This window comes from Danio rerio, chromosome 20 (assembly GCF_049306965.1).
Source record: "Danio rerio strain Tuebingen ecotype United States chromosome 20, GRCz12tu, whole genome shotgun sequence".
In the NCBI taxonomy this organism is placed as follows: domain Eukaryota; kingdom Metazoa; phylum Chordata; class Actinopteri; order Cypriniformes; family Danionidae; genus Danio; species Danio rerio.
Genome location: NC_133195.1, coordinates 40671982 through 40685740, shown reverse-complemented (window position 1 = coordinate 40685740; position 13759 = coordinate 40671982). Strand labels below are relative to the sequence as shown.

Here is a 13759-nt window from a genome sequence, read left to right as displayed (position 1 = left end):
TTGCTCTCTACATCTCTAAAAAAGAAAGTGGTTAGGTAATGATGGATACTTTCACACCTGTCTATCTTGAGTACAAAATGTTATATATTGTGAGTTGTTATTTCTTTTGGAGCTTTTTTTTATTGCAGGTGTTTCTGTCAATGTATCCAGGCACTCTTGTTTCTGGATCATACCATTGAAGTCAGAACTATTAGCCCCCCTTTGATTTTTTTTTTCTTTTTTAAATATTTCCCAAATGATGTTTAACAGAGCAAGGACATTTTCACAGTATGTCTGATAATATATTTCTTTTCCTGGAGAAAGTCTTATTTGTTTTATTTTGGCTAGAATAAAAGTAGCTTTACATTTTTAAAAACCATTTTAAGGTCAACATTATTAGCCCCTTTAAGCTATATTTGTTTTCGATAGTCTACAGAACAAACCATTATCATACAATAACTTTTCTAATTACCCTAACCTGCCAAGGAAACCTTATTAACCTAGTTAAGCATTTAAATGTCACTTTAAGTTGTATAGCAGTGTCTTAAAAATATCTAGTAAAATATTATTTACTGTCATCATGGCAAAGATACAATACATCAGTTATTAGAAATGAGTTATTAAAACTATTATGTTTAGAAATGTGTTGAACAATTCGGCTCTCCGTTAAACAGAAATTGGGGAAATAATAAACAGGGGGGGGGGTAATAATTCAGGGGGCTAATAATTCTGACTTCCATTGTATATGAAAGTGTGGTGTAACATATGTTCTGTTCAAGTTTTCCTTATACCTCTGTTAATGCCAGAGGTGTTCAAACATAGTCCTGGAGGGCTGGAGTTCTGCAAAGTTTAGTTCCAACCACAATCAGACACACTGGAGTTTGAGCATATGAAAGTCTGTTGTATGGCACTGTGAAAAGGGGCGGGATTAAATGAGACAATTTGCCATTTTCAAAAAAGCAAACGATCGGTCCATATTTTACATTTCTGTACAGAAAGGTCATGTTTGGATCTTTGTTTCATCTCACTTAATCACGTAATGCACTTTCGCAGCTTGCGTTTCTGGTCTGTCGCATTCGCTTGCATACAGTATAAATGGAAGTCTATAGCTATGTTTCCATTGAACATGCTAATTAAATTTATGCGCGAAACTGGAATATCATGTGAATGTTTTCTTCATTTAATAAATGACTTGCTTCTCAGAAGACGATGCCAACACGCAATGAACGCATGGTGGCATTTGAAGCCATGAGGCGCAGATGCTCTTAACAGTTCTGGAGGTAATTAATAATATAATAACACTAATACTAAGATGGCTAAGGCGTTTTAGAATGACCAAAACAACATTTCAAATGGTTTACAATGTGCTCAGTCTGCTGGTTTGTACATTCACACACAATTTTATCATCACATATTTGAATCGATTTTTAACAGACTCACAGTGAATCGTTCCATCCCTAATTTTTGGATTCATTTACTCTAAATTACTGATGTTTCAGAAGTGCATAAAAAAGATGAACTGACTTTTAGTGGTAAAATAAATAAATAAATAAATAAATAAATATTACTCTGAAAGTTTTGCCATAATTCAAAAATATTGTAAAATTGCAAGTTTAAACATTTAGATTTTATTTATTTATTTTTTTTTTTTTTACTTTTAGGTAGAAAAAAAAACGTATTACTCAAATCTGCTTATTTTATTTTAATCTTTATAAAGTTATTAAATAATCCCAAATATCCCACATTAAAAACAAGTAGAAAATACTGATTTAAAATTATTTTACAGGACAAAACTAAGAGAATAGTAGAAAGCCTGAATAAACTGATAGTTAATTTGAGATTGTAGTCATAAAAACACAATGAGGTGATACTGATGGTAGAGATGATACTAGCGTGAAAGGCAAAGCAAAAATTGTAAGCAGCTGTGAAATTAATCAGGACGGTAGAGTTTAGATAATACTGTCAGTGAGGACTTATATTATGTTCATTAAAACTCTTCTTGAATGACTATAAATCTTTTTTCCACCTCCCAGCTACAATTCCAAAGCAGAAAGCAGAACATAATTAAATGGCATCCCGTGAATGACAAAGGGGCACAAGCATAAATGAATAAATATAACAAAATAATTATAACTATAAATTATTAAATACTAGTCAATAAAATATTCATAAACATAAAAAATTAATCAATTAATAAAAGAATAGGTAAACAAACATGTTGTGCTAAAGCGCACCAAATCATAAACATACCTTGCTTGTAACTGATATGGAAGCCTTTCTTTTGGACACTAAAGTCGGAGTTAAAGAAAACCTCCATCACATTTCCAGTGGAGTTGAGAGTTAGTCCGTTGGCCGTTAAGCCGCAAAATTTGGCATCGCTGGTGCCGGTCTTGACGACAACGCGGTCATAGATGCAGCCTTGTGCTTCCTCGAGCTCGAAATCGAGGAAGGTGATCTGTACTATAAAGCCAGCCGGGGCCTGTATGGTCCAATTGCAGGACTGGCTGGGTGGGTAGTCATTGGGATAGCAGGGGGAGGTAAAAGAGCCCTGGGAGTCGGTGAGCACCACATTGCAGCTGGTGCTACTCTGGCAGCTCTGTGCCACTGCAAGCAAACAGGGCACATGTCACTTTACCTTGCATTGGTGAAGGATAGGAGGTCTTAGCAGAGGCTGAGGACAGGAGAGGAATCAGCCGACAGGAAGATGCGTTTAGACAGCCGCTTGGTTAGTGCATCGACAGAGACAAAGACAGAACCAGAGGAAAACAGATGTCAAGCCTGGTTGAGATTTTAGTTGAATTACAACTGGCTGCAGTGATTATATCAGACCTGAGCGCAAATACTTAAACCCAGGAGCTGTTTGAACACATTATGTCTGTTTTTTTATTTATTTATGTATTTTTTTTGTAAGATACCAGTGAAAAATTGACAGTTTTAAAATCAACGCCAGTGCCTATGAATAAATGTACATGAATAAAAGCCTAAATGAAATGTGTTAATCACATAAAAGTTTTCAATGCATTTTATACACAAATTAAAGCCTAAATGAACCTCCTGAAGTCTCCTCAGAAGAGTAAAAAAGTGTTTTGGATGAATAGACTTTCAAGTGAAGGACAGAAATGTCTCAAGTAGCATTGAAAATATCATTTACGATCCAATGATCAATTTACTTGTGGATTTAGAACACAGTGAGGGTGAGAAAATGATGACTTCATTTATATTTTGGGGGTGAACTAATCCTTTAATGGCTATGATTAGTTATTCACCTACTGTGAGCAAATTGGCAGTTGGTAAAGCTACAGTATCTTCATGTTACAACCTGCTGGACAAAATGCAGCTCTTGTTTCCCTACTAATGCTAGTGTTTGAGTGCACCCCGATCACATGTTCTTTAATATAAGCCCGAGAAGAACTGGTAGACTGAGTCTAGTTTCTCACAAGGCTTTTTTATTTGATTTTATTTAGTTTTTCTTTTCATGTTGTTGGTCAGAGTTTGGGTTTCTCGTTACTGTGGTCATTTGCTTGCTCATGCATGGTCAAAAGATTCCTAATATTCAGTAATACTATCAGTTTAATAATACTGAAGTTGTTGATCTGTACCTTTACTATGAATTAAGTAAGGGATAATCAATGGCTTGCTGTGCGTTAAAGAATATTAATGCACAACGTGGAGGCAAAGCACCACTCTAAGCGAAAGTGGAGATGAAATGCATTAAAACCCTTTAACACACAGCAAGCCTTTGATTATCCCACTCATTCCATGATCATTTGCTAAGTTGGGCCTAATGCTGAGGTCACAATAGAGTTTGTGCATGCAAAATTCTGTAGTACAGTGCTGCGGAAAGGGGCGGGATTAAACAAGATGATGAGACATTTAAAAAAGCAAGCAATTGGTCTATGTTTTAAATTTCTGTCCAGAGAGGTTATGTTTTGATCCTCGATTGGTCTCACGTAGTCAAGTGATACAATTTTGCAGACCAGAGTTGACATTTAGTTTGCAATTAATCCACACATCAAACTAATTATGACCTTTCAATTATGAATTTGCACATCCTGTAATGTGATTATTGTATATGTCAACCTCTAGAATTGAAGTTATGAAAGACTATAAGGGTGCTTTCACACCTGTGTATTGCTTTGTTCTGAAACAAATTGTTAATTAGGGATTAAAATTGTTATGTTTATTTTTGTTCTTGGTGCGTTAAAACAAGTCATGTGCGAGTAAACTCTCCTCACAATGGTCAGAGTTTCAGGGTTTATTTTTTAGAATCCCAAGAATTCCGCTCAGCTGTCGCATTGTATTTTAATTCATGATGATAAGCAATAAGATATTACAAGGGAAAGGGTGCACTTTAATTTTGACACCAATCAGGTAGATAAGACTTTCTCATACATAGCATCCTTTCAGTTGCCAAGGGATGTATAAATCTATCTATTGAATCAATCAATCTATTAAAATAAGAAAAAAAAAAAAACCTTGGCCAGAATTATGCATTATATGCTTAAATTATAGAGAAAAATAACAGATGAACCGATCCTGTAGTCAGATCATGAAGCAGATCAATGCTGATCTTTTTTTCAAGGTGTCAGTGCAGAAATGAACCAAACACAAGGCCTAATACAAAATATTATAAGATTTAAATATAATACAAATTATCAATTATTATTTTCCTAACGAATAAACAGCACTCAGTTATATTTTAGCATGCTTTCACTTTCGTATTCGACATGAAACGCAAATTTACTGGTAGGAATGACATCCCGCCCTACTCATCATTCTCTCTTCATATAGCCAGAAATATGACTATTACGTAGACATAATACACTGGCTAGCCAGGCTCATTAGTTTGTTGGGTCGTATTGCTTTCTCACTACAATTAATCCGCTCCAGAGTTCGTTTAGGTGATCTAAGACAGATTAATTTGGTGCAGATTCCAAACGCAATTGCGGGTTTCACATAGCCTATGCCAAACGAACCATGCTAACAGGGCAAACGAGACAGGTTCCAAAACAAATTCCTAGGTGTAAAGGCACCCTAAAATATAGGAATCCCTTAGCCATTTGTAAACTGTAATTTAGCTATTTGATAGAAATGTGAACTACGTCACCAACCACATCCTATAAGCTTCCTCAAGGCAACTCTTGCGCATAGAGATTTGACTCAGAGACAATGGCGTCTGTTCATTCAGTCCTGAACAGCATATAAGAAAAAAACACAACACAATTTGGCAAACTGAGCAATTTAACTTTCTAAAGACGCAGTGGCTTCCCCGGGACAAATCTTATGCATGTAAACAAACATTACTGAGGGTTATATTTCATAACCAATTCCAACTGTCAAAGGATGAACTCATTTCAGTGATTTACAATATGTTCTCCATGTAAATAATACTTCATATGACTTTTTCTCTCTCTCTCTCTCTCTGTCTCTCTCTCTGCGGAATCAAATTTTCCCTTCTGTTAATGATACTGTTGAGAACAACAAATTAAATTTTCATCCATGAAATTGTGAAAGTTTTTGCATCAAGGATTTCCAAGCATTGTGGTCCATTGATGATCATAAAACAAAAAACTGAGTATTCACATCTACAGTGACTGTTCCTCTGGAGAAACAGGAATATTGGAATTTGATGGCTTTATACAGGTTTCAGGTGGGGGACAATAAAGTTAGGATATTTTAATCGTGGGAACTGCTCTTTAATAGAACCATAAAGGGCATCCAACAGAGAAAGGGAAAATGATCTCTTGTTTAAGGGGACAGAACCTTAACCACAGACTGTGCAGTCTTCAGAGAGTCATTACATGCCTTGTGTTCACCAGAGTGGACAGTTGATACTGAGGCTGGATTTCAAACCACTTACAATTCGATCCAACCTGCCAACAAATCAAAACGACACACTTTTTCTTCTTTTTTACTCTGCTTAGAAGTCTAATTACGGATACCCATGAATGGCTATTACCACTACTTTTGCAAATGCAAAAAGGTTTTAGCACAGGTTTTTCACTTAAAACAATAAAATCTGTTTTGATACTCTTTGACGCAAAAGCATCAAGGGTGTGTCCCAATTTTACTTTTGCTATTTTAAGGATGGAAAAATATGCTCTGTGCTTTGGCGCACGGTCTAACAGGGTTGTGCTTATTTTCTTAATGAGTTATGGGTGTCTTTTGAGCAAAACAGTTACATAGACCATCTGCTTGACGATAAAGAATGAGCCTTCTCCATTCGGCCTCTTTACTTTCTTTTTACTTTTATTTCTTTACTTTTATGGATAGGGAAACGGTGGAAACTCACTCCGCTGAAGACATCCATTAGCCTACATATTTAATTTTGTTTGTTAAGCTCAAAGTTAGTTTCAAAACTATTTCTAAATTCGGTTCTAATTTCCAGCTACTGAAGAGTGTTAAAAAAAAAGTGTTGGTTATACCCAGACACACGTCCTATTCTTATGCCTCATATAGTAATGCATACATCTCCAAAACTCGACAGATGGACAAATCTAAACTTGTTTATAATAAAACAAATATATATATATATATATATATATATATATATATATATATATATATATATATATATATATATATATATATATATATATGCATATAACAAATAATACTGTAATAATAATAATATTATACTAATGCAAATTGTCATGAATAAACTGAAAAAAAGGCCCCCGACATGAAGAAAGTTTTTATATTTATGTTTTTATATTTATGCAGAAAATAATAATTTTTGTAACAATTTAATCCTTTATTGTTTCAGATGTAAGATATTTGTGTATTGTTGTACATCCTGTGTGTGTTAAACGTTTGAACCTGCAAAGGCACATAACTAACACGCTCTGCGCTGGACTTTAGACCAGCTTTTACTTGGTCAATGGCGCCATCTAGATCAGTTTCTTAAAATAGCATCGCACCAACAATGCGCCTTAACACACCTTCCTGTATAGACCGGCACACCCATGAGTTCACAAAGTAGCTCAAAAAGGTTTTGCTATACAATGTGGTGCCAAAAAAAAAGAAAATTAAGGTTGCGCTGGTTTGAAAATAGCAACAAATTGTACCAAACACTTCTTGTGCCTTATTGCGGCGGGTGTATGATAGGGCCTTTAGTATGTCTTAATTATTATCACGAAAATGTACATTTCTACAAGAAACTGGACTAAGACTATAATTTGAATAATCAGATTTTTAATACAGGCAAATATTTTTGTTAGCTTGGAATTGAAAATAGTCAACATGTAATGTTGCTGCCATTTTTTTCTATTATATTTTTCTCATCGAGATATTTTTTAGATTGCTTTAAAAGCACAATGAGCCTCTGGTTCTTTTTTAAATAATTAGATTTAGAGACATTAAAACCTGTTTTGTGTGCAATTAACATTTTTTTCATCCATTTTGTTTTATTTGACTGTTTATTATTATTTCTGAAAATGATTATCAGCTTAATTTAACAGTTTGGGCTCTGTTGTCAATTGCTGCCATTACTATAATAATAATGTGCCAGTAATAGAGCTCCCTACATAGTATACAGCATTAGCTGAGCATTTCTCTGACCCATAAACAACTGTATGTTTCCCCCCCTAAAAGTGTATTGTACCATACAAAAGTTACTTTACTATACATTTTGTATTCCATTATACACCCCTAATGTCAAGCGATCTTAAGCCAAGTATTCTTATGACTTTAAGACAAAAAAGTTCCAAAAGGTTTGCAGGGATGTCATAAAAGAACCGTTTTGGTTCCCCAAAAGCCATTTAGTGAACAGTTCTTATAGATGAACCATATTTTTGCAAACCTTTTGTTGTTGTTGTTCTCTGAAGAACTTTTTATGTTTATAACGAGCGTTTTGAGGAATGAAGACATTACATGGATGTTTAAGGTTCTTCATGGTACCAATAATAATCCTTTATTTTTTACAGTGTATTGGGAGTAATACATGACTAAACTTCCATAAAGAAACGTACTGCAACAGATGCACAATTTTTACAATCGAGTGAGTATGTGCTAAAACTAACAGATCACTTTTGAATGGAATAACACTAAAACAATTTAGAGTTTGCTTCTCATAGCTTGCGCCAGCTTTCAAGCCAAATTTAAAACTAAATAAGTCAGGAAAAGGCAAAATATGTAATAAAAAAGCGACTTTTTGGAGAGCAACTCTTAATTTAATGACGTATTCCACATTGAGTGTTACGACTCCAAGGCAATACAATCTTTGGCTGTATTGCTGCAAGAAGTAAACTGTAAAACAATTAAACAAAATAGATTTTAGTTCATGCTTTATTTTGTTATGATAAAAAGACAGCAGACATTCTTCAAAACAACACTGTGTAATGTAAATGTACAGCAAGCAGACCTATTTAATTGGAGTGCTCTTACACATCTGTATTCTCATTCACCCTGCATGGGAGATCAAATACACTGCAGAAAAATCACAACGTTAGACCAGGCCAAACTGGGTCACTACAAAACCCACCACAACAAGATCCCATCGGCACACCTGGGATTGAAAACGCTGGAAAATTCATAGCGCTTGTCCAGCGAAAACAAGGAAAGAGGTAAGGGGGAAAAAGATCACAGTTTCCGCCATCATGCCTGGGGTTTAAACAAGCAAGGAATGGGATCAGCTTTTGACAAGTGGCCTGTGAGGCTGAAATCACTATTGGCCGGAATCACGCTACTGGAATATCCTGCTGTTTTATAGATGTCGGACCGGGCTGCAGTAAAAAGCAGCACGACCAGCTGAGCTACTGAAGCCATGCACAGCTCCGGCCTGGCAGATTCAGGACAGGGTTCATGTCAATACAGCGTCAAGGGTACCAAACACGTCACCTGCCGTTTTTAATGAATCAAGTGAATGAAATAAGACACGGATCACTCCACTCGAAGGTCAGATACTCACCAGTGAAGTCATGCTAGAAAACAGTAACAGATTGTCTTTTACATGTACAGTTAAAGTTAAAATTATTAGCCCTCCAGTGAATTATTTTCCTCTTCCCAAAGAGGTTTAACAGTGCAAGGAATTTTTCACAATAATTCCAAACATATTTTTTCTTATGAAGAAAGTCTTATTTGCTTTATTTTAGCTTGAATAAAAGCAGTTATTTTTTTAAGGTCAATATTATTAGCCCCCTTAAGCAATATTTTTGATTTTTTGTCTACAGAACAAACTATCGTTATGACTTGCCTAATTACGCTAACTTGCCTTGTCAATCTAATTAGTTAAGCCATTAAATTAAACTTTAAGCTAAATACTAGTATCCTGCAAAAAAAATAATAATAATCAAATCAAATATAAAAATACTGTTATGCCAATAATGATCCATTATTTTTCACAGTGTATAAACATCAATAAAAAAACAAACTGCAATAGATACACAATTTTTACAAACGAGCGACTACTGTATGTGCTAAAATTCAGCACTTTTGAATGGAATAACACTAAAACAATCTAGGGTTTGCTTCCCACAGCCTGCGCCAGCTTTCAAGCCAAATTTAAAACTAAATAAGTCAGGAAAAGGCAAAATATGTAATAAAAAAGCGACTTTTTGGAGAGCAACTCTGAATTTAATGAAGTATTCCACATTGAGTGTTATGACTCCATGGCAAAATGATTTTTGGCTGCATTGCTGCAAGTTGTAAACCATAAAACAATTAAACTAAATAAGTTAAACTAAAAAAAAAAACTCATGGCAAATATAAAAGAAATCAGTTATTAGAAATTTGTTATAAATGCTATTATGCTAAGAAATATGGTAAAAAAATCTTCTTTCCTTTAAACAGAAATTGGGGAACAATACAGAGGGAGCTAATAAACAAATATGACTTCTACAACTGTATATATATATATATATATATATATATATATATATATATATATATATATATATATATATATATATATGAATTATTTTTTTATTGTTTTTATTACACTTCTCTGTGGAATACTTGGTTGTGATTGGTCAATCATGACATCCCAAGGTAATCACCGATTACAGCCAGTAAAACTAATAAATTCATACTATAAGCTTATAAATTCGACATAGGCTCATCCGAGTACTTTGAATCATCTTGACTGTTAGTGAAAATATTTAAATATATCTGTCATGCTGCTATTTGGCTGTCTCAACTTAATTTTTCTTTTTTTTTGTGCAAGCTTTAAGTTAAATCAAAGAGTTGGTAAATTGTTGCAACTTATGGTTTATCAATGTTTTGCATCTAAATTCTTTATTTTTGCGGCAAGTAAAGGGGTAATCTTGCAGGTTATCTCAAAATAAAGTTAATTGCACACTAAATCAGAAATTTTCGACTGAAATTTTTGCAAGTTAAAAAAATACAACTTCATGTTGTAAATTTACAAACTGCCTCCAAAAAATAATAATCATAATAATTACAAATAAAAATGTTATTTAAAGTCATACATACATTACACATGTGCTAAATATAGATATAAATAAATAAATATAATAAATATATATATATTAATGACATAGCAAGAATGGATTTATTGATTAATTATAGCATAATTATCATATATAAATACCAGAAAAGGCAAAGGATACCCCCCCAAAAAACTTAAAACGAAATTTGCTAAAACACTTAATAAAACAAAAATAATAAAGCTTATAAAAGTAATAAAATGAAATAAAATCTGAAATAAAAACATAAATAAATAAATAAGAGACATTCAAGGGCAAAATAATAAAAAAGAGACATTCGAGGGCAATAAACAAACAACAAAAATAAAACATAATATAACAAAACTATTTCTTTTATAAATTACATTTATTTTAATTAAATTAAATCTGTCAGAGAAAGAGGATTTTAAGGCCATAGTGAATAAACAAACAAACAAACAAAAAAATAATAAACAAACAAACAAATAAACAAATAAATAAGAGATATTCAAGGGCAAAATAATGAACAAAAAACTAAAATAAAATTATAAAATAAAATCAATCAAATTTAATTTAATTTTAATAAATAAAATGTAATAAAAAATGAAAATGCTGTGATTTGAGCAGTGTTGTGAAGTGGCTGCTGATGAAGTGAAGGTCAATGAATGAATGCCTGACTAAACAGAAGAAAAGAGCAGCTTTGATCTCAGAATGTCCTTTTAGCAGAAGGAAAGATGCCAAAAGATGCAATGTCAGATACACGGATCTCAGACTAAGACGAGCTGGAGATTAAAAATAGCGCTTTCAGCAGCATCACATTCTGTGAAAGCTTTAATCCTCAAGTGTCTCATTTCTCTCACTCTCTGCAGTTCCCCTGTCTTTGTACTTCAGGTGTGCTGTATTAATCTGCCAAGAGTCAGTTAACAGTTCACTCAAAAATGTAATCCTTGTCAACATTTATTCACTTCTCTGGTATTCCAGAACTCTGTATTATAATTTTTTTTCCTTTCATGAAGTGTTCAGTGTTTGAGCTGTGTTTGAGTTTTTTTATTCAAGCATTCTATTATAGTACAAAATTATATAAATAAAGAAGTAAAAGTCATCTGCAATGGTTACCAGTTGCCAGTTGTATTCACATTTTTGACAATGAATCAAATAAAATAATTAAATAAAATGATAAAATAAAAATACATTAAAATAAATAAATAAAATAAGTCAGATACAGAGATCTTTAAGCCCATACTAAATAAAAAACAAAAAATTATAAAATAAAAAATATAAAAATAAAAATAAATAAATTAAATTAAATAATTAAAAAAAATAATAAAATAAACTTAAATAAATACCATAAAATACATTAAAAAATAAATAAAAAAGATCCGATACAGAGATCTTTAAGCCCATACTAATTAAACAAACAAACACACAAAAAAATAAAATAAACAAAAAACATTTAAATAAATAAATATAAAATAGGTCAGATACAGAGGTCTTTAAACCCATTCTAAACAAACAAACAAAAATAAAAAATAAATAAAATAAAATAAAAAAAGTATTAAATAAAAAATAGGCCAGGGACAGAGATCTTTAAGTGCATGCTAAACAAACAAACAATAAATAAATAATAAATAAATAAAATAAGTCACATACAGAGACATACTAAATAAACAAACAAACAAACAAAAAATAAAATACAATAAATAATAATAAGTAAATAAATTAAAATTAAATGAAATTAAAAATTTAAAATAAATCAATAAAAATAAATTAAAATAAATATATAATAAAATCACTTTTTAATTTTAATGACTAACACATTTTTATTCTGCTTCTAATTCAAAGCTTTTAAATTTAACTACTGTCATGACAGATTTATGAGTCTTTTTTATCATTTTAAATCCATAAACTTTCACTGTATGGAAAAAACAGCTCAGACTCTTTGCCCAGCATCACATTTTATGCTTTATGAAAGAAAAAAAAAAGACCTGGAATGACATGAGGGTGAGTAAACAATATCATTTTCAATTTAGGGGAACTATGCCTGAGTTCAGTCTATCACTTCAGCATGTATTTTCTATATTTTTCTTGATCAACACAGAGCATCTGTTCTATAAGGATCCAGACAGAGAAATTAAAAGTAAAGTATGGGTATGCAAGCTGTGTGTACATTTGCTGTTTTAATACAAACACAAACAACCAAAGCATACTGTGTATGTAAGCACAAAGGGGTGTTCCCTCGACGGACCATATTCACATCTGGTTTTAATGATAGGCTCTTGCACGAGGACAGTAAAGAAGAGCCCCAGAATATAAAATCTGTTTACAGAACGTGACAAATCACATCTAATCAACAAGTTATTTCATCACCAATTTTCCAAGTTTGAGCAACATCTGATTTAGGCGTGATTTAAATGAGGTTAGGAATGCCTTCCAGAGGCGTACCGTCCTATAAAATGATGTGCGAAATTACTCTTGGCTCTTTCCACACAACATTATTCCGCTATTTGTTTTAGCCACGGCTCAAATTAATAGAATTTTATTGTTTCGAAAGAGTATTAGCTCTTGGTTGTCTGCAGTTTAAACGATTAAAGCGCTTAAGAAAAATTCCCTGATGCCGATTCCCAGCATTAAATCTGATCTTTGCTCGAAACCATTTCTGACAGGCATCCAAAGACTGTAAACGTTCCTACTTGGACCAATATAACGGTACGAACAAATCAGGCGAGCTGTGGTATGCCACTAATATTAAAAAGACACATGCTTTTCATATGCAGCTCACAGGGAACTTCAATTCAGCAACAGAAGAGCTATTAAGGTCTAGAGAACATCCATATTTTCCCTGGTGCTGAAATCATTGATAACACACCTGAATACTAAGTCAGTCTCTGTTTTGACAAAGATTCAAAGTTTCACAAAAAAAAAAAAAAACTACAAATGTTGGGTGTAATAAGACTGGCCTACAAACAGAAGCAGGCACGGTAAACATTCAGTCAGCCAATGCACACTGTTGGACCACTGAGAGAGTTGGCAATATCTCAAATCTCACCTCGGGGTTCGGTTTCATTTTTATATGTAAAAGAACATGAAGGATCTTTCTACACAACTGATTGTGGCAACCCAGGCTCATGAAAAATACATGCCTTTGGTGACAACTTGACAAAAAGGATATGACTTTGTGGATGTTTAAAAGCAAAATGTCTAAAGAACAGGTCGGTAAAGTGTGAATCGTTTTCTCAGAAACAGATAAAGGTTACTGGAGTTTAAAAACACTGGTTTATGCACAACTCTTGAAAGCTTAGAAATCAATCAATGTACATCTACAAATATATATATATATATACCTATGCTTACAAAAATGTGAGATAAAAATGCATTTG

General features: G+C 32.9%; 1 protein-coding gene across 46 annotated transcripts in view; it reads right to left on the bottom strand.

Annotated features, from left to right (window-relative positions):
• adgrg6 (adhesion G protein-coupled receptor G6) overlaps positions 1–13759 on the bottom strand; it is an 87353-nt gene that overhangs the window by 59660 nt on the left and 13934 nt on the right. For 35 of the 46 annotated variants that reach the window (XM_073932790.1, XM_073932792.1, XM_068215490.1 and 32 more), the window contains 1 exon segment: positions 2230–2583. The exons of the other annotated variants lie outside the window; for them this stretch is intronic. In XM_073932790.1, coding sequence (XP_073788891.1) covers positions 2230–2583 — 354 coding nt within the window. 46 annotated transcript variants of the gene reach the window in all.